The sequence below is a fragment of the Scyliorhinus torazame genome, chromosome 19, assembly GCF_047496885.1.
Source record: "Scyliorhinus torazame isolate Kashiwa2021f chromosome 19, sScyTor2.1, whole genome shotgun sequence".
Lineage (NCBI taxonomy): Eukaryota > Metazoa > Chordata > Chondrichthyes > Carcharhiniformes > Scyliorhinidae > Scyliorhinus > Scyliorhinus torazame.
Genome location: NC_092725.1, coordinates 145,659,371 through 145,675,092, shown reverse-complemented (window position 1 = coordinate 145,675,092; position 15,722 = coordinate 145,659,371). Strand labels below are relative to the sequence as shown.

The following is a 15,722-nucleotide window of genomic DNA, read 5'->3' as shown; positions in this document are numbered from 1 at the left end:
ACTAGGAGCAGGAGTAGGCCATCTGGCCCCTCGAGCCTGCTCCAGCATTCAATGAGATCATGGCTGATCTTTTGTGGACTCAGCTCCACTTTCCGGCCCGAACACCATAACCATTAATCCCTTTATTCTTCAAAAAATTATCAATCTTTATCTTAAAAACATTTAATGAAGGAGCCTCTACTGCTTCACTGAGCAAGGAATTCCATAGATTCACAACCCTTTGGGTGAAGAAGTTCCTCCTAAACTCAGTCCTAAATCTACTTCCCCTTATTTTGAGGCTATGCCCCCTAGTTCTGCTTTCACCCGCCAGTGGAAACAACCTGCCCGCATCTATCCTATCGATTCCCTTCATAATTTTATATGTTTATATAAGATCCCCCCTCATCCTTCTAAATTCCAACGAGTACAGTCCCAGTCTACTCAACCTCTCCTCGTAATCCAACCCCTTCAGCTCTGGGATTAACCTAATGAATCTCCTCTGCACACCCTCCAGTGCCAGTACATCCTTTCTCGAGCAAGGAGACCAAAACTGAACACAATACTCCAGGTGTGGCCTCACTAACACCTTATACAATTGCAGCATAACCTCCCTAGTCTTAAACTCCATCCCTTTAGCAATGAAGGACAAAATTCCATTTGCCTTCTTAATCACCTGTTGCACCTGTAAACCAACTTTTTGCGACTCATGCACTAGCACACCCAGGTCTCTCTGCACAGCAGCATGTTTTAATATTTTATCATTTAAATAATAATCCCTTTTGCTGTCATTCCTACCAAAATGGATAACCTCACATTTGTCAACATTGTATTCCATCTGCCAGACCATAGCCCATTCACCTAGCCTATCCAAATCCCTCTGCAGACTTCCAGTATCCTCTGCACTTTTTGCTTTACCACTCATCTTAATGTCGTCTGCAAACTTGGACACATTGCCCTTGGTCCCCAACTCGAAATCATCAATGTAAATTGTGAACAATTGTGGGCCCAGCACTGATCCCTGAGGGACACCACTAGCTACTGATTGCCAACCAGAGAAACACCCATTAATCCTCACTCTTTGCTTTCTATTAATTAACCAATCCTCTATCAATGCTACCACTTTACCCTTAATGCTATGCATCTTTATCTTATGCAGCGACCTTTTGTGTGGCACCTTGTCAAAGGCTTTCTGGAAATCCAGATTAAACCACATCCATTGGCTCCCTGTTATCTACTGCACTGGCAATGTCCTCAAAACATTCCACTAAATTAGTTAGGCACGACCTGCCCTTTATGAACCCATTCTGCGTCTGCCCAATGGGACAATTTCCCTCCAGATGCCTCGCTATTTCTTCCTTGATGATAGATTCCAGCATCTTCCCTACTACCGAAGTTAAGCTCACTGGCCTATAATTACCCGCTTTCTGCCTACCTCCTTTTTTAAACAGTGGTGTCACGTTTGCTAATTTCCAATCCGCCGGGACCACCCCAGAGTCTAGTGAATTTTGGTAAATTATCACTAGTCCATTTGCAATTTCCCTAGCCATCTCTTTTAGCACTCTGGGATGCATTCCATCAGGGCCAGGAAACTTGTCTACCTTTAGCCCCATTAGCTTGCCCATCACTACCTCCTTAGTGATCACAATTCTCTCAAGGTCCTCACCTGTCATAGCCTCCTTTCTATCAGTCACTGGCATGTTATTTGTGTCTTCCACTGTGAAGACCGACCCAAAAAACTTGTTCAGTTCCTCAGCCATTTCCTCACCTCCCATTAATAAATCTCCCTTCTCATCCTCTAAAAGACCAATATTTACCTTAGCCACTCTTTTCTGTTTTATATATATATGTAGAAACTTTTACTATCTGTTTTTATATTCTGAGCAAGTTTACTTTCATAATCTATCTTGCTCTTCTTTATAGCTTTTTCTGTTCCATTACATACTGTTCTCGGAAGCTATTGTGGATACATTCTATAAACTACTCCTCAAGGCTGCCTTGATCGACTTGGTTAAACCAATCGACATGTAGATTAAAATCCCTCATGATAACTGCTGTATCATTTCTACATGCAACCGTAATTTCTTTGTTTATTGCCTGCCCCACCGTAATGTTACTATTTGGTGGCCTATAGACTACTCCTATCAGTGACTTTTTCACCTTACTATTCCCGATTTCCACCCAAATGGATTCAACCTTATCCTCCACAGCACCGATGTCATCCCTTACTGTTGCCCCAACCTCATCCTTTAATAACAGAGCTACACCACCTCCCTTACCATCCACCCTGTCCTTCCGAATAGTTTGATACCCTCGGATAATTAACTCTCAGTCGTGACCATCCTTTATCCATGTTTCAGTAATAGCCACTAAATCACAGTCATTCACGATGATTTGCGCCATCAACTCATTCACCTTATTCCGAATACTACGAGCATTCAGGTAAAGGACACTTATGTTGGCTTTTTTACCTCTCTTTTGAACCTTAACACCTCGATCAGTAACCTCTCCTAAGTTATATTTCCTCTTAACCTTTCTCCTAATTTTCCTTGTCGTTGAGCCCATATCTTCATGTAACAACCTGCCGCGTCGCTTACCATTAATGTTTTTACTTCCCGCTTTATTCCTTTTAGTATTACTGGGCCTATTCACTGAGCTCTCCTCAGACACTGTACCTTGTACTGTCGCCCTTTTTGATTTTTGACTATGGCTTCTCTGCCTTACACTGTCCCCCTTACTTCCTTTTGTTTCTGTCCCTGTTTTACTACCTTCCAACTTACTGCATCAGTTCCCATCCCCCTGCCACATTAGTTTAAACCCTCCCCAACAGCTTTAGCAAACACCCCCGAGGACATCGGTTCCAGTCCTGCCCAGGTGCAGACCGTCCGGTTTGTACTGGTCCTACCTCCCCCAGAACCGGTTCCAATGCCCCAGGAATTTGAATCCCTCCCTCTTGCACCATCTCTCGAGCCACGCATTCATCCTATCTATCCTGATATTCCTACTCTGACTAGCTCTTGGCACTAGCAGCAATCCTGAGATTACTACCTTTGAGGTCCTACTTTTTAGTTTAACTCCTAACTCCCTGAATTCAGCTTGTAGGACCTCATCCCATTTTATACCGATATCGCTGGTGCCTACGTGCACCATGACAGCTGGCTGTTCACCCCCCCTCCCCCAGAATGTCCTGCAGCTGTTCTGAGACATCCTTGACCCTTGCACCAGGGAGGCAACATACCATCCTGGAGTCTCGATTGCGTCCGCAGAACCACCTGTATATTTCCCTTACAATTGAGTCCCCTATCACTATAGCCCTGCCATTCTTCTTCCTGCCCAGCTGCGCAGCAGAGTCAGATATGGTGCCCAACAGTATCCAAAGTAGTATATCTGTTTTGCAGGGAGATGACCGCAGGGGACACCTGCACTGCCTTCCTACTCTTGCTCTGTCTTTTGGTCACCCATTTTCTATCTCCCTCAGTAAATTTGACCTGCGGTGTGACCAACTCGCTAAACGTGCTATCCACGACGTCTTCAGCATCGCGGATGCTCAAAAGTGAGTCCATCCGCAGCTCCAGAGCCATCAAGCGGTCTAACAGGAGCTGCAACTGGTCACACTTCTTGCATGTGAATGAGCCAGGGACAGTGGGCGTGTCCCTGAGCTCCCACATCGCACACGAGGAGCATGACACGGGTCTGAGATCTCCTGCCATGTCTTAAACCTTAGGTAAACTACAATTCCAAAAAACGAAAGAAAAAATAAATAAGTTAGACAATGAAAAGAAAAACTACTGACCAGTCACTTACCAGGGATAAAAAGCACTTCCTCCCCCCCCCCCCCCCCCCCCCCAAGCTTCGAATTTCCACCTAGCTTCAAATTCCCAAACTCACTCTTTGCTGTCTCACTCTGGCTGTGTCTTCTCTGGCTCACTGGGCGAACTCACTGGGAGTGAGTTACAAGTTGCTCTTTTTAAATTGGCCTGAGTTGACTCTCCTCCCCCACCTGCTTTTAGGTCAAAGTAGATTAAAGGTGACTGACACTTAGCTGCCAACCAGTTATGTGAGTGGGTGGGGCAGCCCTTGTTGACCTACACTGCACAATTCTAGATGAATTTAAATTAATTTAAACTCCTGAAATTTAAAAGGAACAGTCTTACCGATTGGATTGGACTCAATTCCCATCTAGCTTCAAATTCCCAAACTCAAGTTGAGGAAAACTCAAGTTGAAGCAAGTGAGCTTCATAAAGAAAAGGAACAACTATTGAAACACTACAAGAATTCTTTAAGTCAAGCTTTAGCCCTCTGGAAGATTATGAGGAGAATCAAAATGACTTTAACGCCACTGTGGACAAACTGATGAACAGGTTGACGGAGAAGAATCCGGAATGTTCCAAATTCCAGGAGGAAGCCAAAGCTACAAGAGACTGAAGAAGCAGTCGGATGGCAAATAGGAAGCACTGAAAGGAAAAACTGTAGATCTCTCCAAGAGAAAGAAAATATCAGAAATAAAATTGGAAACTGCGAATTCGACACTGAAGAAAAAGCCCTGGATGTCGCAATATGCTGGGAACCACTGAGAGAATGAAAAGATTCATAAGCTTGCAAAACCACCGGGAAATGAAGCAACAAATAAATGTTTGGGCAAAATTGTGAAGCAAGTGGAAATGAAGGTTCCATTTTCAAAATCTATAAGTCCAAACGTGAACCTGGCGGATACACGGAAAAAGAAAATTCAAGCCCACTCCTGAATGATAGAGTGCATATTCCCTTTGGAAGGAACGGGACAAACCTTTGGTGTCTGAACAAAGCAGATGAGATATTAATATAAAGAAATGTGACTTGAAGGAGCACAAAAAACAAATCAAATGGAGGTAGCCAAGTACCAGAAACACCGGAAACTACAACATTCCTCCAAACATGACAGACCGAGATGTAGAAAAACTGTTAAGTGTCATGTAAGTGTCCCTTGAAGAAAGGGTTTTGTCTTATCACATGGCTTCAGTGATGTCATTGTGTGGGTGGACCTGGCTGTGGCTGTGTGAGGTGTTTTTGTTTTCAGTTTCAATTTGACTGATGTGGACTTGAGGAGAAAGAAGTGTTCCCTGTCGTTCTATATTTTCATTTTAAAAACTGTTCCAGAAGTAACCAGGTTGTGGCGACCTGCTTTGGTAACTTAAAAGATATAGTTTGCATTTGCTGGTTGAGACTGGTTCAGTATGTCAAGAAAAAGTACCAGTCCCATTCAGGTGCGAATGCAGAGTGCTGGGCCACGCCCTTGAATAGGGGATTTGGTTTATTGGGTTTTGTTATTGAATTGGAACAGTTAAGGGGGAATTCATTAAGTGTTATACACAGATTACTGTAGCTGTGTGGGGTCTTTATGTTTGTAATTGATAAAAATTCTTGCTCTGTGTTTATACATATTCTTAGAATAAACCTTGTTGTGATTAACGTGTCTCGGGCGTCTGTCGAATCACACCTGCAGTGAAGGCTTTTGTCCTCATCCTGGCCAAATTCAACATAAAGGTTATAGGTCAGGTGAGCTCCATAATACACTTTGGAGTTTCAAAGCCCTGGCCCATAACACAAGCCTCAGGATAAAGCAAGGAGTGTATTGTAGTACTCAGTTGGAAGGGAGGATAGCTTCCTTTAGAGAAAATGTGGGATGTATGATGTATAAAGTCACACGGTGATAGACCCAGAGAGAGTAACCAGTTGCAGGGCAGCAGCACCGTGCAAGGCAGTAACCTGGGGTCTGAGAATAGTGAAATACTACCAATAAAGAGTTCATGTTTGAACATCCAAGTCTCAAGATCTCATCATCGAGACATCTAAATAACCCATAACACAACAGGTGTGAACATTAATAACAATGCCAGCAATATAAATGTTTGTTCTTATTGTAGTATGCCTGTGTGTTCCTGATTAGTGTGGCCAGCAGGCATTCAGAAATCCAGCCGTTAGTTATAGTGTTCGCACACCCCATAATTCTTTTACACTGACTGTTCTTTTTCAATTTTTCTTTATTTTTCAGGAATCCTGACAAAGGAATTCAGTTCCTGATTGCCCGTGGATTCATCCCCGACACGGCGATTGGAGTTGCCCACTTCCTGCTGCAGCGGAAAGGGCTGAGCCGACAGATGATTGGGGAGTTTCTTGGCAATAGCAAGAAGCAATTCAACAGAGACGTTTTGGAGTAAGTAATGACAATGTCTTGTTGCCCGGCACTCTCCCACACTGCCTTCTGTTTAACAGATCGGAGGCCAAGAGGCCATTACAACAATTTGACCCTTCAACATGTTGCAGAAAATTACACAAGTAAAGTCTTGGTGAAAAGGTTCAGTCACAGGACCTAACTGGACATTGCAGTCTTCATAAATAGTTAAAATTGCTTTTACAGGGACCGGTGACAGTACGAGTACACTGATGGATTTTTCTGCCGTTGCTGCATTTATCTCAAGTGCAGTGTGGCAGATGATCTGTTTTTGGGAGAGACACAAGAGGCTTTTAAGAAAAAATTTAAAAGCATAAAAATTGCTGCTGGAGGGAAAGCAAAATACATTCACAGCACTTTCCCCGAGTTGGGGAATGTGGGGATGGGGACTTCTTAAAAACCTGAATTATAGCAAGACATAAAACAATTCACTTAAACACTCCACTTAAAGGGAGTATGCCTTCTTCAAAGTGGCTATCCATCAGAGGGAAGATGCTTCTGTGATCATGAAGCAGAGTTAATGAAGAGTGCGCTGCAAGTTCGTGTACTCCACTGGGACCGAGAGCTCAACTACTTCTTCAGTTTAATTTAATTGAAGGAGTGCACACGGGTGTACTTTTGGCCAGAGCCAGAAAATAATAGAAGAATTATTGGTGCATCATGAACTTTAAAGGCCTCATTTTAAAAACCAGTTGCAATCAGATTCTCGTCGTAGAGTCAGAAGGATCGTGTTTATTGTTGGTAGTTGGGCAGGATTCTTCCACCTTCTGACGGAGCACGGGAAGTCGCTGAATGTCTGTGTGCGAGAAGCTGGAAAAATAAATGTTGCTGGTCTGTCTGTATATTCAAAGGTTCTGCTCCCCGTGTGTGTGTGTGTAGTATCGAATCAAAGAATTTACAGTGCAGGAGGCTATTCAGCCCATCGAGTCTACACTGGCCCTACTTAAGCCCACGCCTCCACCCTATCTCCAGTACCCCAAAACCCAACCTAACCTTTTTGGACACTAAGGGCAATTTATCATGGCCAATCCACCTAACCTGCACATCTTTGAATTGTGGGAGGAAACCGGAGCACCCGGAGGAAACCCACACAGACACGGGGGGAACGTGCAGACTCCGCACAGACAGTGACCCAAGCCGGGAATTGAACCTGGGACCCTGGAGCTGAGAAGCAACTGTGCTAACCACTGTGCTATCTGCTGCCCACTGCTGGAGTGCCAGAGCTGGGGTGGCAGCACCAACCTGGACCGTTCACCCTTGTCAGAGTCTTTGCTTATAGATTTATTAGAGGGAATGATACCCTTGAGAAACCCTTGATGTTCCTCACTTTGCATTATTTCTCTCATTTCTATCCTCATTAAAAGGCCATTACATTAAACCTTTTACATAACTTTTACTCTCGGTTGACATTAGGTCTATTGGCTGAGCATTCCAAACACCACAGGCGGGATTCTCTCGCCGGCAACGCGTTCAGCGGATTCCGATGGTGTTGTGGTGGCCACAATGCGAAATCAATGGGAGAGACCAAAGTGTATCTTTCCCTGAGTTGAAGGTCCTCCAGAATAAATTAATTTTTTTCATGGTCTGAGTGTCTGTGAGAATCTGTTTTGTTATTCTTCTTAATTAAATCATTGTCAATTGTGAGTCCAACCATCCACTTTAATCCATTTGCATCCTGGGCCCTCATCAAGCTAGAAGTGGTGTGGACATCACAGATTGGCTGCAACAAGTGGCAAGCAGCAAGTCTCTGGAAAAGTAACCATCATGTCCTCTGTTCCTTTGTATCACAGAAACATCCTTTATATTGTAGCCTGAAGGTTTGTACGGAGTGGGTATCGGGTGACATACATCAAAGAAGAAGTCTCTGGATTTAGTGGGTGGGATAATGAGGGTTTCATAAGACCATAAGACACAGGAGATTTAAGGTTTAAGACATGGCAGGAGATCTCAGACCCGTGCCATGCTCCTCGTGTGCAATGTGGGAGCTCAGGGACACGTCCACTGTCCCTGGCTCCTTCACATGCAAGAAGTGTGTCCAGTTGCAGCTCCTGTTAGACCGCTTGACGGCTCTGGAGCTACAGATGGACTCACTTTGGAGCATCCGCGATGCTGAGGACGTCGTGGATAGCACGTTTAGCGAGTTGGTCACACCGCAGGTGAAAGGTACTGATGGAGATAGAAAATGGGTGACCAAAAGACAGAGCAGGAGTAGGAAGGCAGTACAGGTGTCCCCTGCGGTCATCTCCCTGTAAAACAGATATACCGCTTTGGATATTGTTGAGGGAGATGGCTCACCAGGGGAAGGCAGCAGCAGCCAGGTTCATGGCACCGTAGCTGGCTCTGCTGCGCAGGAAGAAGAATGGCAGAGCTATAGTGATAGGGGACTCAATCGTAAGGGGAATAGACAGGATGTTCTGCGGACACAATCGAGACTCCAGGATGGTATGCTGCCTCACTGGTGCAAGGGTCAAGGATGTCTCGGAGCGGCTGCAGGACATTCTGGGGGTGGGGGGTGGGGGGGGGGGGGTGGAGGGTGAGCAGCCAGCTGTCGTGGTGCACATAGGCACCAACGATGTAGGTAGAAAAACAGGACAAGGTCCTACAAGCTGAATTCAGGGAGTTAGGAGTTAAACTAAAAAGTAGGACCTCAAAGGTAGTAATTTCACGATTAGTCAGTGTAGGAATGTCAGGATAGATAGGATGAAAGCGTGGCTCGAGAGATGGTGCAAGAGGGAGGGATTCAAATTCCTGGTGCATTGGAACCGGTTCTGGGGGAGGTGGGACCAGTACAAACCGGACGGTCTGCACCTGAGCAGGACTGGAACCGATGTCCTAGGGGGGATGTTTGCTAAAGCTGTTGGGGAGGGTTTAAACTAATGTGGCAGGGGGATGGAAACCGATGCAGCAAGTTGGAAGGTAGTAAAACAGGGACAGAAACAAAGGGCAGTAAGGGGGAAAGTGTAAGGCAGAGAAGCCATTGTCAAAAATCAAAAAGGGCGACAGTATAAGGTCCAGTGACTGAGGGGAGCTCAGTGAATAGGCCCATTAATACTAAAAGGAATAAAACGGGAAGTAAAAACATTAATGGTAAGCGACGCGGCAGGTTGTTACATGGAGATATGGGTTCAACGACAAAGAAAATTAGGAGAAAAGTTAAGAGGAAATATAACTTAGGAGAGGTTACTGATCAAGGTGTTAAGATTCAGAACAGAGGTAAAAAAGCCAACATAAGTGTACTTTACCTGAATGCTCGTAGTATTCGGAATAAGGTAAATGAGTTGATGGCGCAAATCATCGAGAATGACTATGATTTAGTGGCCATTACTGAAACATGGTTAAAGGATGGTCACGACTGGGAGTTAAATATCCAAGGATATCAAACTATTTGGAAGGACAGAGTGGATGGTAAGGGAGGTGGTGTAGCTCTGTTATTTAATGATGACATCTGGGCAATAGTAAGGGATGACATCGGTGCTATGGAGGATAAGGTTGAATCCATTTGGGTGGAAATCAGGAATAGTAAGGTGAAAAAGTCACTGATAGGAGTAGTCTATAGGCCACCAAATAGTAACATTATGGTGGGGCAGGCAATAAACAAAGAAATAACGGATGCATGTAGAAATTGTACAGCAGTTATCATGGGGGATTTTAATCGACATGTCGATTGGTTTAACCAGGTCGGTCAAGGCAGCCTTGAGGAGGAGTTTATAGAATGTATCCACGATAGTTTCCTAGAACAGTATGTAATGGAACCTACGAGGGAACAAGCGGTCCTAGATCTGGTCCTGTGTAATGAGACAGGATTGATTAATGATCTCATAGCTAGGGATCCTCTCGGAGGAGCGATCACAATATGGTGGAATTTAAAATACAGGTGGAGGGTGAGAAGGTAAAATCAAACACTGGTGTTTTGTGCTGAAACAAAGGAGATTAAAATGGGATGAGAGAAGAACTAGCTAAGATAGACTGGGAGCAAAGATTTTATGGTGAAACAGTTGAAGACCAGTGGAGAACCTTCCAAGCGATTTTTCACAATGCTCAGCAAAGGTTTACACCAACAAAAAGGAAGGACGGTAAAAGGAGGGAAAATCGACCGTGGATATCAAAGGAAATAAGGGAGTATCAAATTGAAGGAAAAAGCATACAAAGTGGCAAACATTAGTGGGAGACTAGAGGACTGGGAAATCTTTAGGGGGCAACAGAAAGCTACTAAAAAGCTATAAAGAAGAGTAAGATAGATTATGAGAGTAAACTTGCTCAGAATGTAAAAACAGATAGTAAAAGTTTCTACATATATATAAAACAGAAAAGAGTGGCTAAGGTAAATATTGGTCCTTTAGAGGATGAGAAGGGAGATTTAATAATGGGAGATGAGGAAATGGCTGAGGAACTGAACAGGTTTTTTGGGTCGGTCTTCACAGTGGAAGACACAAATAACATGCCAGTGACTGATAGAAATGAGGTGAGGACCTTGAGAGGATTTAGTGAGTTATCTTAGTGAGTTATCACTAAGGAGGTAGTGATGGGCAAGCTAATGGGGCTAAAGGTAGACAAGTCTCCTGGCCCTGATGGAATGCATCCCAGTGTGCTAAAAGAGATGGCTAGGGAAATTGCAAATGCACTAGTGATAATTTACCAAACTTCAATAGACTCTGGGGTGGTCCCGGCAGATTGGAAATTAGCAAACATGACACCACTGTTTAAAAAAGGAGGTAGGCAGAAAGTGGGTAATTATAGGCCAGTGAGCTGAACTTCGGTAGTAGGGAAGATGCTGGAATCGATCATCAAGGAAGAAATAGCGAGGCATCTGGATGGAAATTGTTCCATTGGGCAGACGCAGCATGGGTTCATAAAGGGCAGGTCGTGCCTAACTAATTTAGTGGAATTTTGTGAGGACATTACCAGTGCAGTAGATAACGGGGAGCCAATGGATGTGGTCTATCTGTATTTCTGAAAATCCTTAGATAAAGTGCCACACAAAAGGTTCACAATTTACATAGATGATTTGGAGTTGGGGACCAAGGGCAATGTGTCCAACTTTGCAGACGACACGAAGATGAGTGGTGAAGCAAAAAATGCAGAGGATACTGTAAGTCTGCAGAGGGATTTGGATAGGCTAAGTGAATGGGCTAGGGTCTGGCAGATGGAATACAATGTTGACAAATGTGAGGTTATCCATTTTGTTAGGAATAACAGCAAAAGGGATTATTATTTAAATGATAAAATATTAAAACATGCTGCTGTGCAGAGAGACCTGGGTGTGCTAGTGCATGAGTCGCAAAAAGTTGGTTTACAGGTGCAACAGGTGATTAAGAAGGCAAATGGAATTTTGTCCTTCATAGCTAAAGGGATGGAGTTTAAGACTAGGGAGGTTATGCTGCAATTGTATCAGGTGTTAGTGAGGCCACACCTGGAGTATTGTGTTCAGTTTTGGTCTCCTTACTTGGGAAAGGACTTACTGGCGCTGGAGGGTGTGCAGAGGAGATTCACGAGGTTAATCCATTTATGGGCAGCACGGTAGCATTGTGGATAGCACAATTGCTTCACAGCTCCAGGGTCCCAGGTTCGATTCCGGCTTGGGTCTCTGTCTGTGCGGAGTCTGTACATCCTCCCCGTGTCTGCGTGGGTTTCCTCCGGGTGCTCCGGTTTCCTCCCACAGTCCAAAGATGTGCAGGTTAGGTGGATTGGCCATGATAAATTGCCCTTAGTGTCCAAAATTGCCCTTAGTGTTGGGTGGGGTTACTGGGTTGTGGGAATAGGGTAGAGACCTTGGATAGGGTTCTCTTTCCAAGAACCGGTGCAGACTCGATGGGCCGAATGGCCTCCTTCTACACTGTAAATTCTATGATAATCTATGATAATCCCAGAGTTGAAGGGATTGGATTATGAGGAGAGGTTGAGTAGACTGGGACTGTACTCGGAATTTAGAAGGATGAGGGGGATCTTATAGAAACATATAAAATTATGAAGGGAATAGATAGGATAGATGCGGGCAGCTTGTTTCCACTGGCGGGTGAAAGCAGAACTAGGGGGCATAGCCTCAAAATACAGGGAAGTAGATTTAGGACTGAGTTTAGGAGGAACTTCTTCACCCAAAGGGTTGTGAATCTATGGAATTCCTTGCCCAGTGAAGCAGTAGAGGCTCCTCCATTAAATGTTTTTAAGATAAAGATAGATAGTTTTTTGAAGAATAAAGTGATTAAGGGATATGGTGTTCGGGCTGGAAAGTGGAACTGAGTCCACAAAAGATCAGCCATGATCTCATTGAATGGTGGAGCAGGCTCGAGGGGCCAGATGGCCTACTCCCGCTCCTAGTTCTTATGTTCTTATGTTCGAGGAGCAGAATTAGGCCACTCGGCCCATCGAGCCTGCTCCTCCATTCAATCATGGCTGATGTTTCTCATCCCCATTCTCCTGCCTTCTCCCCATAACCTCCTGATCCCCTTATTAACCAAGAACCTATCTATCTCTGTCTTAAAGACACTCAGTGATTTGGCCTCCACAGCCTTCTGCGGCAAAGAGTTCCACAGATTCACCACCCTCTCGCTGAAGAAATTCCGCCTCATCTCTGTTTTAAAGGATTGTCCCTTTAGTCTGAGATGGTGTCCTCTGGTTCTAGTTTTTGCTGCAAGTGGAAACATCCTCTCCACACCCACTCTAACCAGGCCTCGCAGTATCTTGTAAGTTTCACTAAGATCCCCTCTCATCCTTCTAAACTCCAACGAGTACAGACCCAGAGTCCTCAACCGTTCCTCATACGACAAGGGCCGGGATCCTCCGAGCCCACGCCGAGTTGGAGATTGCTGGTAATGCGGGAAATTCCCGCCACTCCGCTCCCACGCCAGGACCGCGGTGGCCGTCCTGGTGGGGGGGTGGGGGGAACTGCCTTCGGTGGGGGGCCTCCACACCCGCGATTGGGGTCTACCGATCGGCGGGTGCCCGCGATCAGTAGGGGAACTGAGTCCACAAAATCTCCTTTCGCGCGGGCCTGCTGTAGGTCTCCACCAGGTTGCACGATGCCGGCGCGGAGACAGCTGTCGCGTGCAGGACCGCGTTTCGGTGCCAGAGCTGCATGGGGCACTCCGGCGCCGTGCTGGCCCCCTGAGGACCGCTGAATCGCTGGGCCAGAAGGTCCGTTGACGCCGGCGTGTACCACTCCGGTGTTTACGCCGGCGACAACACTTGGCCAGGATTTCGGCAAATTCGGCCAATGTCTTCATTCCAGGGATCATTCTTGTGAACCTCCTCTGGACCCTTTCCAAGGCCAGCACATCCTTCCTTAGATACGGGCCCAAAACTGCTCACAATACTCCAAATGGGGTCTGACCAGAGCCTTATACAGCCTCAGAAGTACATCCCTGGTCTTGTATTCTAGCTCTCTCGACATGAATGCTAACATTGCATTTGCCTTCCTAACCGCCGACTGAACCTGCACGTTAACCTTAAGAGAATTGTGAACAAGGACTCCCAAGTCCCTTTGTGCTTCTGCTTTCCGAAGCATTTCCCCATTTAGAAAATAGTCTATGCCTAAATTCCTCCTTCCAAAGTGCATAACCTCACACTTTTCCACATTGTGGGCGAAATTCTCCCCCAACGGCGCGATGTCCGCCGACTGGCGCCAAAGACGGCGCCAATCAGACGGGCATCACGCCGGCCCAAAGGTGCGGAATGCTCCGCATCTTTGGCGGCCGAGCCCCAACATTGAGGAGCTAGGCCGATGCCGGAGGGACTTCCGCCCCGCCAGCTGGCGGAAATGGCGTTTGTTGCCCCGCCAGCTGGCGCGGAAATGCGGCGCATGCGCGGGAGCGTCAGCGGCCACTGACAGTTTCCCAGCGCATGCGCAGTGGGGAGAGTCTCTTCCGCCTCCGCCATGGTGGAGGCCGTGGCGGAGGCGGAAGGGAAAGAGTGCCCCCACGGCACAGGCCCGCCCGCGGATCGGTGGGCCCCGATCGCGGGCCAGGCCACCGTGGGGGCACCCCCGGGGTCAGATCGCCCCGCGCCCCCCCCCCAGGACCCCGGAGCCCGCCCACGCCGCCTGGTCCCGCCGGTAAATACCAGGTTTGATTTACGTCGGCGGGACAGGCAATTTCTGGGCGGGACTTCGGCCCATCCGGGCCGGAGAATTGAACGGGGGGTCCCGCCAACTGGTGTGGCCCGATTCCCGCCCCCGCCCAATCTCCAGTACCAGAGACTTCGGCGGGGGCGGGGGCGGGATTCACGGCGGCCAACGGCCATTCTCCGACCCGGCGGGGGGTCGGAGAATGACGCCCTGTATTTCATCTGCCACTTCATTGCCCACTCTCCGAGCTTGTCCAAGTCCTTCTGCTGCCCCTTTGCTTCCTCAATACTACCCGTCCCACTACAGATCTTTGTATCATCTGCAAACTTAGCAACAGTTCCTTCTTCCAGATCATTAATGTATATTGTGAAAAGTTGTGGTCCCAGCACAGACCTCTGAGGAACACCACTAATCACCGGCTGCCATCCTCAAAAAGACCCCTTTATCCCCACTCTCTGCCTTCTGCCAGTCAGCCAATCCTCTCTCCATGCCAGGATCTTACCCTGAACACCATGGGCTCTTAACTTACTTAACAGTCTCCTATGCGGCATTTTGTCAAAGGCCTTCTGGAAATCTAAATAAATCATGTCCACTGGTTCTCCTTTGTCTAATTTCCTTGTTACCTCCTCAAAGAACTCTAATAGATTTGTCAGACACGACTTCCCCTTGACGAAGTATGTTACAGTATGAGACTTTCTGGGCAGTCAGAAGGAATACACCAGAAAAGCCAACCTTGAGCACCTTGGCTCTGCAAAACACCGTGTGGCATGATTCTGTTGTGTTGCTGTGGACAGTATTTTTGTGTGCGTATAATGAACTAGCATTTGGACAAGACACTTGAGCCTAAACACAAACATTTGTTTCAATAATTAAATGAGGATTGTTGTTGCAGTTGAAGATCGACACAACCACCATTGAATTTCAAGGTCAAGAGGAATTTAAATGAATGTATCATTGGCTGTGAGTCTGATCAACTTCTAAAGCACAAAGTGAGGCCAGAGGACTGTTTGTCATTGTCAGTTTGGGGCCGAACCAAATCCTTAATGATGTGTTCACGAGAACTAATGCAGATTAATGAGCAAGCTGAAGAAATGTCAGCTCTGATTTAGTAAAGACTTTCAGTTTGGAGGTTGTTAAAACTCACCAAAACACAATAATATGTTCTGTATTAGCACTGGTTGTTCAAAAGTGCCGTTGCCTCCAGAAGACTCTGACTTAGTTTCAAACAGAGGTGCCAGTTCGCATTATCAAAGACAGAAGCAGACACACAAGCCAGCTTCTATTTTTAACCTCACCGACATATTGGAGAATTTCAGAGATGGAGAGATCGTTTGTTCCACTTTGATTTCATTTTATTTTTCTGCATCTTGTCCTTAAACTCCCAGATTCTGCCAACTTGACCCTTTAACTTCTCCCTTTCACAGAATTACAGGGTGGAATTTTCAACACCTGGAAAGCCAGTATATTAAACTTACA

At 46.1% G+C, this 15,722-nt stretch overlaps 1 protein-coding gene across 3 annotated transcripts in view; it reads left to right on the top strand.

The window, feature by feature from the left end:
• The window catches only part of iqsec3a (IQ motif and Sec7 domain ArfGEF 3a), a 738,133-nt gene that overhangs the window by 522,452 nt on the left and 199,959 nt on the right, over positions 1 to 15,722 (top strand). For all 3 annotated transcript variants that reach the window (XM_072485388.1, XM_072485387.1, XM_072485389.1), the window contains exon 5: positions 6,008 to 6,169. In XM_072485388.1, the coding sequence (XP_072341489.1) occupies positions 6,008 to 6,169 (162 nt within the window). The remainder of the gene's footprint in view (positions 1 to 6,007; positions 6,170 to 15,722) is intronic.